The sequence below is a fragment of the Trachinotus anak genome, unplaced genomic scaffold (genome assembly GCF_046630095.1).
Source record: "Trachinotus anak isolate AG129_WGS33_773 ecotype Australia unplaced genomic scaffold, CSIRO_AGI_Tana_v1 ptg000023l, whole genome shotgun sequence".
Taxonomy (NCBI): Eukaryota; Metazoa; Chordata; class Actinopteri; order Carangiformes; family Carangidae; genus Trachinotus; species Trachinotus anak.
Window position 1 is genome coordinate 5,355,621 of NW_027273874.1, and position 17,131 is coordinate 5,372,751.

A 17,131-nucleotide genomic window follows, 5' to 3' on the forward strand; every position below is an offset into this window, starting at 1 on the left:
TCATCACGCAAATAAATGACTTCCAAAATAAAAGGCAGCTTTTAATCGGCAGTTTTCTTCACTTTGTGACCATTTGTTTTAATCTGTAGTTTATGAATTTGCTGCATGCATTGCTGTATTTTTGTTTTGTTTTTTTAATCATTATTGCATAACTTTGTATGGACTTGAAATTGGCATTTCATTTTTTTTTTTTTTTTCAAGCCATCATTAAGCCAATGATGCGGGGCATGTACATTTTCCTTGGCTTCATGAGGTTGGCTAGCCTCTCAGTGTGTAAATATGGCGTATGTAAAAGAGTGTCTTCAGTTCAAGAAAGTACCTTACCTGTTAAGACTTAAATTATTTATTTATTTCTAACTTGTGTTGACAAAGAGGCACCTCTCTAGCAACAGGTGAGTGAATTGAAGCATCTTGATCATTAATTCTACCAAATTACAATACCAATATCAGTCAACAAAAAGAGAAAAACTTGTAAAATTTCTTTCAAAATTGCTTTATTTATTCCCATATTTTTTCAAGCAAAGTTTTTTATGATTCCTTTTTATATTAATGTAATTAAAAAAAGATAAAACTTGGGATCTTTTGTCTTATGTACAAGCAAGAAAACAATGTTTAGGAAATAACAATGAACATGAAAGAATCCCTGCACAATAACACTGTAAAAAAGAAAAAGAGCAAAGCATTAGAGTGGAATCGATCACCTCTAGTTTACAGCTCCTTACTTTAGCAACAAGCTCACGTTCACACGCACTCTTTCAGACACACACACACACACACACACACACACACACACACACATAGACAAAGCAGGATGTCAGCAGGTGTATTTCAGGTGTATGGTGACGTGAAGAGTTTCAGAGCACAAGCTCGCACTACACAGCCTAGCAAATATTCTCATTAGAAGGAATGGAAAACACTATTTTGCTGTGTTAAATGAACACATCTATCACCCATAGTTGTGCACGCAGACACACACAAACACTTCTCTCTGAGTGACAATGACATTTTGACAGCATGCAGCGCAGTGGTCCTCTCCACAATGGTCCAGTGTGTCAATAACACTTCCCAAATTCTTCTCTTTCCAAGGCCTTCACAACAACAACCACAAGTTTGACCTCGCTTCTTTAAACACACTCTATCTCTAACGTACTAAACATTCACATGCAGTCCAAAGTAGGTCCGATTTATGGCACAACACAGAGAAGACCTCTGATAACTTCCTTTACATTGGTTTAATTAATTTGATTAGTATTCCTGGGATCTTGGTCGACGTTGACAAATCCGTAAATGTGGTGTGTAAAGACAGCCCCCCCCTCTTGATTTAAGTAACCAAACTATATCCATCTAACAGCTGACAACACGTACGAGCAGAGCTGACTGCTGGTGTTTGACTGCTTTACAAAGATACAAAGATATGTGTGAGGTGATAATTGTACATAATTTCTGTCATTTGTTTTCATCACAATATGTATGTATAATGTATGGAGCCCCACTTCTGCTGAGAAAGACAAAAAAAGATAAAAAGTTACACATTGTAAAATAATATTAAAAAAATATATATATATAATCCAAAATCTAAAGTATGAGGTAATGTCAATATATCATTTGGACTACAAGTAAGAATTTTGATTTTTTTTTATCTAATAGTCTTGATTTATTAATTCTAACTTTACTGCATTTTGATTTATCTCATAATTATGACTTATTATACAAATTGTGTAAAATCTAAAGTAAAATCTCAAAGCTGAGAATTTTGTCTCATTTTATATCAATTTATTATAAATTTATTATTATTATTTTTTTACTTGTCTTGTAAATTAAATGGGTGAAAAATGTTTTGTTTTTTTTTTATCTCCTAAACTCCAAGACAATTTTTAAAATTATGATTAAATCATTTTGACTTAACTATTTTATTTGGATGTCATAATTTTGTGTTTGCATCTTTTAATTGTGACCAAAAAAATGAATCTAATAATTTGTTTTTACCTAATAATTAAGATTACTTTCAAAAATTTTTGACCCATCTTATAATTTCGACTAAGGAAGTCAAAATAATGAAATAGCAAGTGAAAATATTGGCTTGCTATGTCAAAATTAGGAAGTCCTCTTCAAAGAGTCCAAATTTTCACTTGCTATGAGCAGTTTTGTGCTTTATCATGACTAACTTTTTAACTTTTTTTTTTTTTTACTTGGCAGAAATGGTTTTCCATACAGGAGAGCAGACTGTGAGAAATAGCAGCAAGTTCAAACAAACACACAAGAACTAGAAAATAATTCAGTGTCATTCCACTTTGAACTTCACCGTGGATAAAACAAATTTTGAGGTTTGTGCAAACACTATTGGATATGGTGGATATCAAAAGAGGCCAGTATTGATATGACCATTTCTTCCTTTCATCTCCTTCAATATGTTAGACTTTCAAGTAAGTACACTGATATTCCTTATATGTAGTACTAAGCTGGTTTATAACTCCTCACTTCTTTGATGCAGTGGTAGTGCTTCTTTGAATCAGTTTTTATGAAGTACTGGAATTAACTTTTAGATGTCTTCAAGAGAAAAGAAAAGAAAAAAAAAAAACCCAAAACACTCGATTCAGACATTCAGGCTACTCTCAGAACACTCACATCTGCTTCCAAAATACATTCTGTACAAAAAGCAACCCTGAGTCTCGTCAGTGCAAAGACTGCTCCGTTCTGGGACGCTTCACAGCCTCTCGCGCTCTACATTTTACACGTTTTCTCATTCAGTGGTCCACGGCCCTCACGCGCTCACTTTTAACACAACGCTGGTCCCTTCACCAATAAACCAAACCTCCTTCGGATGGATAACTTTCACGCACACAAACACACATGCTTGTTTTGTTCTTGCTCATTCGTGGAATTGTGTTGGCATTTCTGTGGCTCGACATAAGTAGAATGGAAACCCTTGTCATGACAGAAAAGTGTAAAAATGAAAGGAAAAGGGCTAAGTGGGGTGTTGGGCGTGAAGACTGACGCTGCAGCCAATGAGAGTCTCTCTTTTTGGGCCCACACCCCCAGAGCTCGCGGGCCCCTCCGTCTCCCTTCGCTCACTTCTGCACGATTGGCTGCTTCTTTAACACTGGCTTCCTCTGTTTGTCCATTCAGGAGTAGATGGTGATGACTTCACTTCCTCCACCTCTGACCAACAGGACACGCTCCAGTCCTTCTGTTAAAACTTCCAGGAACTCCATGTCTAGTCAACGAGTCAAGGAACGTTTTCGCACCAAGCACAGAAAATATCACACACATGTCATCCATGAAATGCTTTCTGATTGGCTGCCAGGTGTTTGTTTGTTTTTTTTAACATAACAACTGATGTTTTTGGTAATGACACATTTTATATCATTGTAAATATCAGTAATTATGGAGTGTAGTTTTCACTACTGTCCGTGATTCTTTTTAATGACTGATCAAAGAGGTCACTGACATAGGAAAGCTGCAGCCCTGATCATCCTCTGTCTTTTGGTCTGTATAAAGATTTCAAGTGCTTGTTGTCTCTGGTTAGCCATGTAGCTTTTTCCTCAACGCTACTGGAGGTGATACTGTTTGAAAACATTCCTTGTCCAAGTGTGCAAATTGAGCAGCCAATCCTGGTTATGCAAGAGTGAAATGTCTGATTTTACATTTCTCTGTATCATACTTCTGGGTGTACACTGAAACACAAGAGCAGTGCTGCGTCTTTATTTCCGTGTCAGGTGATGGTGCTGACGTTCTGCCTCGTAGCACAGCATCACGTACGAGACTATCAAGTGCATCAAGTGCATCGAGTGAGGTTTAAAACAAGTCAGCCAGACAGTGAGTTTTCAATCAACTCATGGAGCTAAAGCTTGTTGACCAGCTGTATCGGAGAAAATCTGCCAGTAACAGCTGTCACTTCAGCCGGCAGAACTGATGGTCGCTGGCTTAAAATAAATAAATAAATAAAATCAGCACTGATTTAATGCTGTTCGAGTAAGGCCATCAGCTTTTTTTAGAATTTGCCCTGTTCTTCGATATACTATGGAAGCAATCTGCAACGTTTTCTGCAGATTTTTTGTAACGTCACACTGTTAAAGATTTAATAATATGTGAACGCTGACAAAAAGAGCCACTGAATGGTGATAAGGATACAGTTCTCATCTCCCTCTGGGTTCCTGGGGGGACCTGGCATGTTGAGCAGGACAAGTCGGGCATCGTGGGATTTGTTGACGATGACTTCATTGAGTTTGACGGCGGTGTGCATCCGCCTGACGTTGGAGTGGTCCCTGAAGGAAAGAAAGGTCCATTAACCAACCAGTTCGTTTAACCACTGTGGTGTGACCTTATCAGAGGGAAGCGTTCCCTCTTTGTGAATATTGGATTTCCACTCACGGCCTGATGCTGAGCATGTCTCTGAAGCCCTCGGGTGTGGAGCAGCCGGAATGCGTGGCTCTGTACTGCGAGGTCTTTTCTTTGGTCCAGGTCATCTGAACCCGACGGTGGTGTTCGGAGCTGCCACTTCCACCGCCGCTCGCCGCCCTGTCTCGCTCGCCGCCGTCGGTGTCGTCGTCGTCGTCTGAGCCGATGCTCGTCAGACGCAGCATGGAGTTACGATCCTTCACCAGCTGAGCCTGGTTTGGTAGACGGACAAAAAACAAACATGTTCTTTCTCATCTCATCACCTTTTCAACCGTTTTTCTCTACCTTATTCGATGCCTGTCTCTTCTACACCACTGCTCTCCCTTCCCCAAGTCCTCACTTCTCTCTCTCTCTCTCTCTGTACCTGTCTGTCTCTGTTTCCTTTGCAGGTGTTTGACGTGACTCCAGTACTCCTGTACCTGGGGGAAAGATACACCTACAGACAACACAAAGTCACCTAACTTGCTAATACAAAACAAAAGGCCAGTCTACTCTAGTAGAAGCACTGGAGGACGACTACAGGGACACAACAGCATTAGTGCTGAACTTTCTGAAAACACAGACCTGAGTCAAACGGCAGGAGGGGAAAAGAGGAGTGACACAAAAATGAAAGAGTGGAAAGAGAGTGGAGAGAAATGTTTTCACTGATCATGAAAAGTACATTTGACCCAGGTCAGCGTATAGTCAGTTATTATATTAAGCTGGACAAAGTCAACAACTTCTAATTGAATCCTTCAGATAAACCAAGAACAGCAGAATCTCATCATTTAATGTCTGAGGGTCATAAACGTGACTTGATTATAGCTCGACTGTTACTGGACATTTGAGGCCAACACTGATATAGACATTCATACTCATATATATCAGCTGATTGCAGCAAACAAACAATCTTGAGTTGGAGTCTTTAGATTAGAAGCGTGGGATGTTTTTCAGTGTAAAAATAAACTTGTCATTGCTCTGTGGTGGACAAACTATGCAATGGAGACATCGTTTCTAAATTACCGCATCAATTTATGGTCATTTCTTGTTACTTACAGGCTGAGATGTAAACTGATGCCAATTTACCTGCATCATACTCATATCTGTCAGTATGTCAGACTCTGTTACTGCTCTTCTTCTGTGCTATTTTGTGAAAATGCATTTCACTGATTTTCAACATGAGTAGGATTGACAACACAAACGCACATTCACTTGGTGCCCCAGCAGAGGCAGAAGCAGCACTGATGATTTGTTTTTCCTCACTGCTTTATGTCTTTTTTCTGAAGGATTCAATTACACTGGTGGAAGCTCGGAGGTGTCGCTGATCCAAACGTTGTGATCCAGAAAACCTCTTTGCTACAACACTGTGTCCAGAATGGCCGCTACTTCTAACTGGCTCTACGTCGGACAGCTGACGCTTCGCTACCGTGTGACCAGTAAACTTACATCATCAAAACTCCAGCGCACCCGCTGAGGAGACCAGAGGCAAAAGGAGACAACATGAACTTAAGTAGTAAAGCTGAATGTTTTGTTTTACAATGAAAAATTTTATTTCTTATGTCCTTGACTGTACACTGCATATCAGATATTTGGCCTTTGGGCTCATTTTTATATCAAACTCTTCCCTTTTTCTATCCCTGTAACACGTCATTGTTGTACAGATTCATTTTGCTTTGAGCAGCATTAAAAATACTGCAACACACAAAATGTTAATCTTTTGATCAAGTCGTCTTGAAATACATTTTCTATGTGGAAACCATGGGAGACAGAAGACTTGACCTTTAAAAGGCTCAAACTGTTTGCTTATACAGGGACAGCTGCTGATTCCAGACCTCGTCCACTGTGTCATTGCTCTGACTGGATTTAAGTTCAAACTCTGGACAGAAGGTAATTTTACAGCTAACTAACCTTCACAACAACAAATATCACTGTTTTAGAAGATGTGTAATCCCTACATGTTCCTAATACTCTAACCAAAGGGAGCCCGTTACTTTCAAGTGACACAAACTGGTACAGATTTGGTTTCAACATTTGTAGGCGCATTTCTGAAATCTGATGGTAATACAGTATTTGAGTGTGCACATACTTTCTCTGTCTCTTTCTTAAACACACAATAATTTTTGACGATATTTGTTTTACATCCGCTTCTATTATTTTCCCCAAAAGGGTTTTTTTTTTACCCATTTTTTCCCCAACATTTTATATATTACTAGTTTAATTTTGAGAGAATCGAAATTATCTTTAAAAAGATATAAAAATAGCTTTAAAATAATAAATAAGAAAAAATAACTAGTAGTATCTGACAGGTTAAAATGTGTAACTATCTGTGAGCTACTGTATCTTGTAACCGCCTCAGCAGCGTCCTGTGCAGTTTATAGTTTACAGAAATAGATGAACTTACAGCTGGCCATAACCACTGACCTCACCTGAGACTTTGTAGCTCCACCTGCCTCTGGCCTACTGCTGCTGCTACCAGGGTTTCCCTGATAAAATGATGCACGACATTCACAGACAGATCAGATATGAGTGTGTTGTAGCTAATTGTGCACACAACCCATGTCCATGTTAGTAATGACCCAAACCCAATCACTTCCACTACTTCCGACTATCACCAGGAATTATTTACAAAAAAAAAAAAAAAAAAACCCAACTCCCAGTCACGCAGATGGCTGCCAGATCACATGAACAGTAGAGTTAAAAATCTAAGTAATTCAAGGCTGTTTAAAGGTTAAACAACTGGGGGAGAAAATTTGGGGACATGTCCCGGCTGTTATATGCAAAACTACAACCTTTTTAATTTAAGTCCACAACAACCTCCTGATCGGACCCCAGCCTTACCTCTCTTTCCCGGTCTGATTTCGACAGTCGCATCTGTCTGAGCATTTGAGACCTCTGCTCCATCATCAGGGTCCTTTCATAGGTGTACGCACTGATATCACTGTCATGCTGATAGAAGAGGAGGAGAAGAGAATAAAGAAGAAAATAGTGATGTAGAGATGAGAATTGTTGTGCTCTGTGGTTATTACTGCTCAACAGTTTAACCCCTTAAACCTCTTTGCTCAAGCTGCGCAGCCAAGCTCAGTTCAAACCCACACAACTTAACATTAAACATCATTTTGAATTTCAGGGAAATGTGCATAAATGATTCATGCAAAAAATTTCCATTTGGTGGAACAGTGCAGCTGTAAAAAGACAGAGTCTTGGGTTTGAATGTTTCACTCATTGTAAACAGCGTGTACTTTACAGAATAAGCTGATAGAAAACATATATGATACAAAGTGGAGCAGGTGTTGAGGTGAAACATAATCATAATATTGCAACATTTAGGAACCTTGAGTTTATTGCCTCACATGAAATATAATTCAATCAGCTTCAGTGAAAACGCACAAATCCTGATAAATGACATGCAGCACAGTGGGCAGCGTACCATCTCTACTACCTCCACCTCGGCCTCAATGCGGAGGTGATAGAGGAAGGTTGCCAGGTCCTTCTTCATCTGGATTGAATTATCCTCCATCTGAGCCACTGTGAAGATTCGCATCCCACATTTACGCCACACCTGAGGAGGAGAGCAGCCAGAGAAAGCAGTTAAAGGTGCAGCAATATTCTCAATGTAGGACAGATATTCGAAATAAGAAATGTACTAAAATACAGAAAAACTACCTTGTGCTGGCGCAGGAGGAAGGGCAGCAGCATCAGCATCCCCCCGTCGTGGACAATCCACCAGACGTCGATGTAGCCCTCTGTGCAGGGCTCACTGTTGCTGGGGAACAGGGAGATGTTCTTGGGCACCAGCAGGGCCAGGTGGGCTGCTGTGGTCACCCGCACTGTGTCTGGAAGGAAGAGAGGGGGCGCTGTTAGCCTGATAACTGAGATCAGGACGAGAAAAAGCCCTCTGTGCATTTTCACACTCTAGGGAATTAGTCGACAACTCAGATTTGTTTTCCATTCTTTTCGACTCACTGATGAAGGTTTTCCAGGACTGTGGGTCCTCGCTCTGCCTCCAGGCGTGAGGCCAGCCCATCACCACAGTGTTGGGTTTCATTCCTCCAAGGCCACTGGACTGGATCATGTGGCTGATGCCCTCGCGCGGCTTCTGAGCCACGATGCACTGACAGAAGCCCTTCACGCGCTCCTTATCCATCAGGTGCTTCAGAGTCTGAAACAGGAGAGATACACCTGTAAGATTACCAAGTTAAATGGCTCACTATGATCTGCCTTCTGCCACGCTGTAACCCTGTTAAGATGAGTTCCCACCTGTTCAGCGGCCAGGGCCTCGCCATAGCTCTGCAGGAAGTTGCCAGAGACCACGGTGCCGACGATGGTCAGGCCCTTTCCCGCCTTCAGCTGGCTGGCGAACGTCAGCAGACGAGGAGACTTGACGTGGGCGTCTTCGTCCAGTTTTAGTAACACTAACACCTGTGGCCTGGAGGAGAACAGAGAACAGCAGAGATGTTTCTACGATCAGCTTCTCCCACACATCCTAGGAGGACTTTATGGTAAATACACTAAAGAGTCTTTCAGTATGAAATCAAAAGTATCACTTCTTTTTACCTTATACATCTATGACTATACCAGTGCTGCTTCACTGGAACAAGTCACTCTTTTTAAAACGGTAGATAGTTGATTCTTGATTTTAGAAAACGCAGCTAACAGAAATTAAACCGTCAATCTCAACGTTTAAACCAACGGGGACGAGGAATCCTGAAAGTGCTCAGAGAGACTGACATTTTAACAGGTACAAACTCCACCTGCTGAGGATTGTGAGACTGTGTTTCTATTGTGCATATTTAACAAGAATTTTCTTTCCTTCCCCAGAACACAGATTGCAAAACACAGCAAACACAGTGTGTTTTCGAACCAAGAGTATTTCTCCCACGTGTTTTTTTCAACCATCTGGGAGTTTTTTTTTTTTTTTCCAGATAAGTGTGTAACCATATGATGTTCTGCGACTCAGCTGATTTAATACACTGTGATTCAGCGGTGATTTAATATTCACTCTGCAAAGATTGAATTGCATGTTTTCACTTCCACATAAACGTGGGGTATTATTGTCGCAATAGTATTCGCAGGCTTGTGGAGAGTTGTGAAACTGTAACTCAGTCTGTATAGACATGTGTACGTGTCTCACACTCACAAAGCTGTGGACACACATACAGGTTGAGGTACAGTTTCACACACGTATTTGCAAATGGTGTTGCTGCAATAATACGCCCATAAAAGTCAAAGAGTTTTCACACCTCACTAAATTTAAGAAAGAAACATCTGTATTTTTGAAATTTTTATTCACGTACTAATCTTATGCCACAGAAATTTATGTCCATTACAACATCACGGCTGTAAAAATGGGCCTTGACACACTAGCTTTTCAGCCAATCCCCAAGCAGAATATAGCCAAGTGGGTTTCAGGTACATAAAAGTTACTTTGTACTCTGCATCTAAAGTTTGGTATTTTAAGCAGCAGTATAAAAGTGTATGTTCTTGTAAATTCAATTCAATTCAATTCAATTTTATTTGTATAGCGCCAAATCATAATATACATTATCTCAAGGCACTTTACAGGGTAAGGTCAAGACCTTACTTTGTTACAGAGAAAAAAATAAATCCACAACACAGCTCTTTCACTTACAGAGGTCGTTTCAGGGGACCTGATCTTAAGTGTGAACCTGGGAGCCATTAGCATCTGGATTTTATGGATTTTTTGGTGCAACCTTATTTCTGCTGACTATCCCAGGCCCACATGTAATGAAAATGTGAAGGCTGAGATATAATAACTTATGTGACAGGTTGTGTAAAAAGCGAGTGAATAAATGAAACAATAGTGTTTATTACCTCCAGTTTTTGGTGTGCGGTGGCCCCTCCTCCAACCGCAGGAGGGCGTAACGGGCAGCGCTGAGCGAGAGACCGCGGATCCCATCCCCCCACTCTTTCTCCGCTCTGACACACACACACACACACACACACACACGGATACATGGAATATAAATATGAGCATATACAGATATATACAGTGATGTGTAATGTGTATTCTGTGACCTCCACTGACAAACACCCACAAAGACACACAGGATTCATGCTGGAAATAAACTGAAAACACAAAACACACACACACACACACACACACACACACACACACACACACACACACACACACACACACACACACACACACACACAACACTCTTGACCATGCTGTACATGTACAGTCATGTGGGGTGGGATACATCTCCATGGCAACATACCCATGATACTCAATGTATTTGTAGATCATGCCTGCGATCACCATGGCAACGATGGCGTAGTACCAAGAGGATATGAACATGAGCGCCAGGCAGATAGTCATCCCCAAAAATGACAAGGTCCTGGACACAGATGAGCACCAGAGGCACAGATCAGCGTGTGTTTATACGTGTGTGTGTGTGTGTGTGTGTGTGTGTGTGCATGGGTGTGTGTTTGGTAGTACCAGTGGTAGTAAGAAAAGCGAGGCCTCCAGTTGGGCGTCCTCAGGAGGGTCTGGAGGGCACAGGCCAGGTTCACAAACAGATAACACATCAAGAAGAACCTAGATGGAGAGAAAATGAATCAATTACATTAGTAACACAAGTGTGAGACACACACACACACACACACACACTCAGCTGTGTCTCACATTGTAAGGATGGGAGCCACCAGGTCCAGAGAGGCGATGAGAATCCCCAGCTCAGCGATCAGGGCCGTCAGCAGCAGGGCCCAGGTGGGCTCCCCGTTAGCCTTCCCATGACCAAACACCTGGCACAAACACACATGGAAGAAAAAGAGTCAAAATATGTACAGAGGAACCGAGAAGGGACAGTTTACCCAACCGCAGAATAACACAGCTTTTTTTCCCTTGTTACCTGCGAAGATTGTTTCACAGGGTTTCTGCAAGATTATATTATAAAACCTTTTTTACTTCCACACAGAATTCATTTTAATACTAGTTAAACAATGATGGAAACCAGTAGGAACAATAAGTCCTACAATAACTTATTAAGTACCCAGATAAATGGCAGAAAATTGATGGATGGATTCAGGAGCAAAGGAGACAGTTCGTAACAACTACGATGTAAATTTTGGGTCCCTATGATTAAAATGAATATTTGCAGCTCAAACCCGGAGGAAGGGGATGATGTTGTCCTTGGCGATGGCCTGCAGGAGACGGGGAGCGCCGGTCAGCGACTGAAGCCCTGCACCACATGTTGAGAAAAAAGAGCCAATCACAATGACCCAGGGAGTCGGCCAAGCCAGAGTCCCCACCACTAGATTTCCTTTCACTGAGTCGCCAAATCTGCGGGAGGGAAAAAAATACATACGGTATTTTGACTTTTTATAGCAGCTGACTAAAGTAAAACAACTACTCTTTTTCAACAAAGCACGCACAATGAAAAATTATCTCCTTCTCACATATAACAGGACACACACACATATATACACACACAGATACAAGAGCAGATGTACTGACTTGTCTCTGAGGACCACCCCGTCGATGCAGGCTCCAAACAAAACAACGCTGCTCAGGTCTGGACGCATGCCACTCAGGAAAACAACACCCAGCAGTCACAATAAATCAAACGCATCCTGAGAGGCTTTTAGACATAACAGCACCATAAAGAGTTCAGCCAAAGTCAGTTCAGCTCAAGTGGTGGATATAAAAATATAAAATGATGGATATAAAAAACTGACCTAGATAATTACAGGGCGTATCAAAAAGTCTAAAGAGAAAAGCTGACGAAAAAGTACCTAATTATCTCGAAATATTATGAGCTAACAGTTGTTACACATCATCAAAACAGTGTTTTGCCTGAACACTTCAATGCTGAGCTGCAGAGAGAGGGCAGTGTTTGTTTAAAAAGCCTCTGGAAAGCTGTGATTCTCATTCACTTGAGACAAGAATGTGCGAATGATGCTCTGAGTTGTTTCTGACCTCGAGCGCCTGAATATTTGATCAAAATATTTCATGGAAGGATACAGACGATGGAGGTGGTGATGATGGCGAGGATGGTTCCGATGGGGATGGAGCGCTGGGCGTCCTTCAGATCCCCCGACCGGTTCGAACCAGCCATGATTCCTGAGGACAAGAAGAAAACCATTCAAAACAACATGCAGTTTAGCAGTTTAGCTTAGTGGTATTATTATGAATTACTATTATTAGAAACACTTGATGTTAGCTTGAATATTATCCTTTGCTGAGAGGTTCTGCTCAGAAAAATATACATAACAATGTTCTTCAAACCGAATCAAGCAGAATTCATCTGCTTTGACAAGGTCGAAGCATGAAGATCAAAGTGAACTGAGTTTCATGTTATTACACTGAGCGAGTCGAAAAGAAATCCAGCCTGACAGAATGAGTGTCATGGCAAACGCATGATGCACTAGATCCTGAAATAGCAGCTGTTCTATGGAGGCAATATCACACCTACTGTGTTCTTACTGTCAACAACAACACACTGACGGTAACAATTATGTTTACACTTCTCACACGCTCATTCTTGGAATCTGGCCTTTAACACAGCAGGCTGAGCATTCGAGGGGGAGTGAGAGACAAGCGTGTACCTGTGACAGAGGGGAAGAAGATGCCCACCAGCAGTGTGAAGGAGGTGGTGATGTCAGCGAACACGTACGGCTGGTGCGTGGATGCCGGATGTGCAAAGTGAGAGGAGTTGAGGGAGCCTTTCTCCACCACGTCCCCTTTGCTGAGGTACGAGCTCCACACGTTCTCTACAAGATTTATCAGCTTGTTAGCGAGAGTTGTTATTGTTCATCCTTAGAAACTGAGTCTTGAGTGGCTGATAGTTGCAGATGTGATTCTGTGGCTACTACTACATGTCTGTGCATATGTTCGTGGCATGTACATGTGTTCATGTGTTTGTAGGCACATACACAGTCCACTCCCAAAAGTTATGACTGTGGAGACATGTACTCTGACCTGTAAGGCTATGTGGATGCAGAAAGTATAATTTAAGAAAGGATACCATCACTAAATTCTCAAATAAAGAAATAATGAGTAGAGCACAGCACCAACTTTGACTTTAAAGAACTGTTTGACATTAAGGGAAATACCGTTTGGTTTTCTTTCTGAGAGTTTGACGAGAAGATGGCCACTCTGTTGTCTATATACTGACCCAACTCGATCCATTGGTAAAAAAAATTCTGCCTGCCAGCAGCTCAAACACTCTCTAATGAACATGTTAAATCCTGTTTGTTGAATTTATACAGAAAATAAAGTGTAAAATATTAAACAGCTCTCAGCCAAGAAACAGTTTCAGTACTGAACTCACAAAAATGTAGTAAAGTCATAGTAAAGGAACAAAATATGCATAATTTCCAATTATTTTATAAGAGGGTAAAATTAATCGTGCACAGTGGATCAAGGCCACCGAATGAGGTAGAATTTTACATGCTCCATATCTCTCTCACACACTCACACTCACACTCACACACACACACACACACACACACACACACACACACACACACACACACACACACACACACACACACACACACACACTCTCTACCTGCAATGATCCCACTGGCCAGACCAGGGATCCCTTCAATCTCTGAAAAGTTGTTGGACATGAAGTATTCATCGCAGGAGGAGTTGAGCTCGGGGCCCTGACAAAACTGCTTCCAAAGATATGTGGTCTTCTCCACCAGAGCCGGAGTGTGGCTGGGGTCAAAGGTCGGGTCTACAGTGCTGTTTTCTATTGGGATGGATGCGGTATGTCAAGAAAACTGGATGGATGTAAACAGAGCAGGTTCATCTCACTGATCTTGGGCTACACACCGTTAGTAATTGTGAAGTTGGCGTCGTCTCTCTCCACTGGCTCTTTGATCTGCAGCAGGATGGTTTTTGCACACTGGCTGTCGTAAATCTCATGACCGTTGATGGTTCTGTTTCCCAGCATGCACACCCTGCAGACAGGAGGCCCATCAGTCAGTCAACACCGTGAAGAGTTAACGGATTGGTCGCCCTTGTATTTTGCTAAATACCAAATCAACACTTACGGGAAATGCGGCGGTTTGAAGGCGGAGACCAGCGCGCCGATATAGATGGAAACGATGGAGACGATGACGCAGGCCAAGAAAATGGAGGCAAGTTTGTTGACGTACTTCACGCCCACAAAGACCAGCAAGGACATCAGGAGGAGACAGATGGAGCCGTAGACCCGCATGTTGTTCAACATGGCCGCCCCTTCACCTTCGGGGTACTTTGACTCAAAAATGGCTGCCTTGGGTGCTATGTACATCTGGAGGAGGGAGGGGGATGAGAGTGACAACACCCAACAGAGAGGAGGAAAACACTGCATTAATTCAAGAGTCCAACAAAGCTGCAACACACAGTTGACTGTTACATCTGTTAGGTTTTAATGACTCCCAGGCAGCTATGGCCTGAGGTAATATTTATCATATTTTAGCACTAATTTCAGGTCAGTTTGACAATTTCCATGACAACACCATTTGCATTATATTAATGTTGCAATAATCATAGCATGAAAATCCAACCTATATCACAATAACAAGCAAAAAACTGTTGAGGATCCAAATCTGTCCTCAAGCATTGCTGCCACATAAAACTAAAAAGACAAAAGAAACCCTGGAGAAACGGTGATAATGCTAAATAAAATGATAACAGACATGACAGCGAGCGAGGAAGCCAAAACCCACCAGAAGGATCTCGATGGCTCCCAGGATGTACATGGCTCCAGCAAAGGTGGTGCCCAGGTAGAAACACAGGCCCACCGCCCCCCCAAACTCTGGACCCAGAGAGCGACTGATCATGAAGTAAGATCCTCCCGCTGGAGGGGGGGGGGGGGGGGGGGAGAGAGAGAGAGAGAGAGAGAGAGAGAGAGAGAGAGAGAGAGAGAGAGAGAGAGAGAGAGAGGGAGAGGAAGAGAGAGAAAGAGAGAAAGACAGAGGGGGGCAGGTTGTACGGTTGTACGAGAGGGGAGAGAGAGAAGTCGGATGGAAGGAGAGTAAGAATTAAAAAAAACAGAGAAAGATTGAGAAGAGAAGGAACAATGGAAGAGGGAGAAAGACAGATGTTGGACAAGAGGAGGAGATGGGACATAAAGAGAGACAGAGAGAGAGGAAGATGGATGGTTAGTAACATTATGATGTTAGGATGTAAAAGGAGAGAAAAGAGGACAGCTGATGAGAAGTCATCCAATGCTTGGAGAAATAAGCATAATGTTCTACATGACACGGGAGAGAGAAGACAGAGCAGATCTTTGGCCAAATAGTATCTGCAAATGACTCCGCAACTGTTTTTGCCTCACTTGTAGTACAGGTTCAGTTTACTGCGTCTGAAGTAAACCCCTGACTGACTCGGTAACAAACCCCTCGACATTATGTGTCACTAGCACCGAGTCCTAAAGGCATCAAATGCCTGATCAGATTTATAGGTTCCACTACTTGTTCTCTGAACTGACTGCTCCAGATTTATATCAACATTTTGCTATTTTAAACTATTTTATTAAGACAAACTTCTGTTGTGACTGCTTGTGTTTTTTGGACATTCTGTGACATTTTACAACTTCAGGTTTCAGAGAAAAACATGTTTATGTTTCCCAAGTCAATTTTATTTATGTAGCCCAGTATCACAAATCACTAATTTCCCTTGAGGGAAAAATGAATTCTCATTTGAATCTCTTGTGTAAAAAAGCAGGCTGGTAATCAGACTGAATTGCAATTGTGTTTCACTTTTTTCATTCAGTTATTTGCTTTGCTGGGAGTTTTTTTCCCCAGTAGCGATATATCCATCACTATGTCAGTTATAGTTGACACAGAAGCTGTGGTAGCAGCAGTTTACTTAATGTTTTTTTCATACTGATCAAAGAAATACATTGATCCAAGAGTTTTTATTTCTGCAAGTCAACTTACAACTATTTGTGCAACTGCATCAATCTCCAGGTTTGTTGCCACTTTTCAATAACTACTTTTTATGGATCTAGCTGGCTGTGTAAGACAATAACATCCTTATTCTTAATGTGGCCAATTAAACCAGATTGGTTTGTTGTATCTCCAGCCAGGGGCCATCACTGGGCACAACACCAGACATCTGGGTTGTGGTTGTGACATCTGGAATGAGGCCATCGAAAAAATGATTTTTTTTATTATGGGTACCAAAACTCAGGCGTGGCATTGGCACAAGTAAAGAACAATTTCAAAATAAACTAAAAGTGTTAAACTTACTGCTGCTGATAGAATTACTCTAAGCAACGTGTACTGCAAGTGAGCTCAAATAAACAGTAAGAATAATTTGCTGATTCAATTTGAACCAGTTATAAACAGATCATATGAGGGAGTCATACAGTAAGAACAACTACAAATTCACTACTGAATGTAAGTCCAGAATTCAGTGTTTGGTTTCCAAAATGCAACCCTTTTATATTTCCTGTGCGTTAGACAAACATATAACACAATAAATACATTTATAAAAAACGAACATGTTTGTGATATTGCAGGTTTAACGTACCTGACACACAAAAACATGTTTAACAGAGAAACTGAATGACTGCCACTACCCTGACTGCCAAGCTGTTGAGCAATGCAGCAAACACTGTCTGGAAAACTTTCTGCAGCCAGTGACTGGACTCCAAAGATAAAACACCTTCAGTCTGAGCCCTCAGTGAAATGAGCAGTGTATCCACCTGCACCAATGAATTTTAGTGCTGAGCTGTATTTGGGAAGCCAAACACTTTTGATTACTCCTTCACATTAACCACAGTAAACT

The 17,131-nt window shown here is 41.5% G+C and overlaps 1 protein-coding gene across 5 annotated transcripts in view; it reads right to left on the minus strand.

Moving 5' to 3' along the window:
• Positions 1-2,162: 2,162 nt before the first annotated feature.
• Positions 2,163-17,131, minus strand: part of LOC139606722 (solute carrier family 12 member 6-like) — a 28,284-nt gene continuing 13,315 nt past the window's right edge. For 3 of the 5 annotated variants that reach the window (XM_071459010.1, XM_071459009.1, XM_071459011.1), the window contains exons 7-27: positions 15,064-15,194; positions 14,404-14,645; positions 14,183-14,310; positions 13,914-14,099; positions 12,949-13,113; positions 12,365-12,463; positions 11,858-11,915; positions 11,509-11,683; positions 11,027-11,145; positions 10,841-10,939; positions 10,620-10,739; positions 10,210-10,314; positions 8,635-8,803; positions 8,341-8,536; positions 8,041-8,210; positions 7,805-7,936; positions 7,216-7,323; positions 6,804-6,860; positions 4,372-4,610; positions 4,132-4,265; positions 2,163-3,214 (exon numbers count right to left, since the gene is read on the minus strand). In XM_071459010.1, coding sequence (XP_071315111.1) covers positions 3,123-3,214; positions 4,132-4,265; positions 4,372-4,610; positions 6,804-6,860; positions 7,216-7,323; positions 7,805-7,936; positions 8,041-8,210; positions 8,341-8,536; positions 8,635-8,803; positions 10,210-10,314; positions 10,620-10,739; positions 10,841-10,939; positions 11,027-11,145; positions 11,509-11,683; positions 11,858-11,915; positions 12,365-12,463; positions 12,949-13,113; positions 13,914-14,099; positions 14,183-14,310; positions 14,404-14,645; positions 15,064-15,194 — 2,924 coding nt within the window. In that variant the 3' untranslated portion in view covers positions 2,163-3,122. Of the gene's footprint in view, positions 3,215-4,131; positions 4,266-4,371; positions 4,611-6,798; positions 6,861-7,215; positions 7,324-7,804; positions 7,937-8,040; positions 8,211-8,340; positions 8,537-8,634; positions 8,804-10,209; positions 10,315-10,619; positions 10,740-10,840; positions 10,940-11,026; positions 11,146-11,508; positions 11,684-11,857; positions 11,916-12,364; positions 12,464-12,948; positions 13,114-13,913; positions 14,100-14,182; positions 14,311-14,403; positions 14,646-15,063; positions 15,195-17,131 lie in introns of those variants that run through there. The other 2 variants (XM_071459012.1, XM_071459014.1) reach the window with 2 other exon arrangements.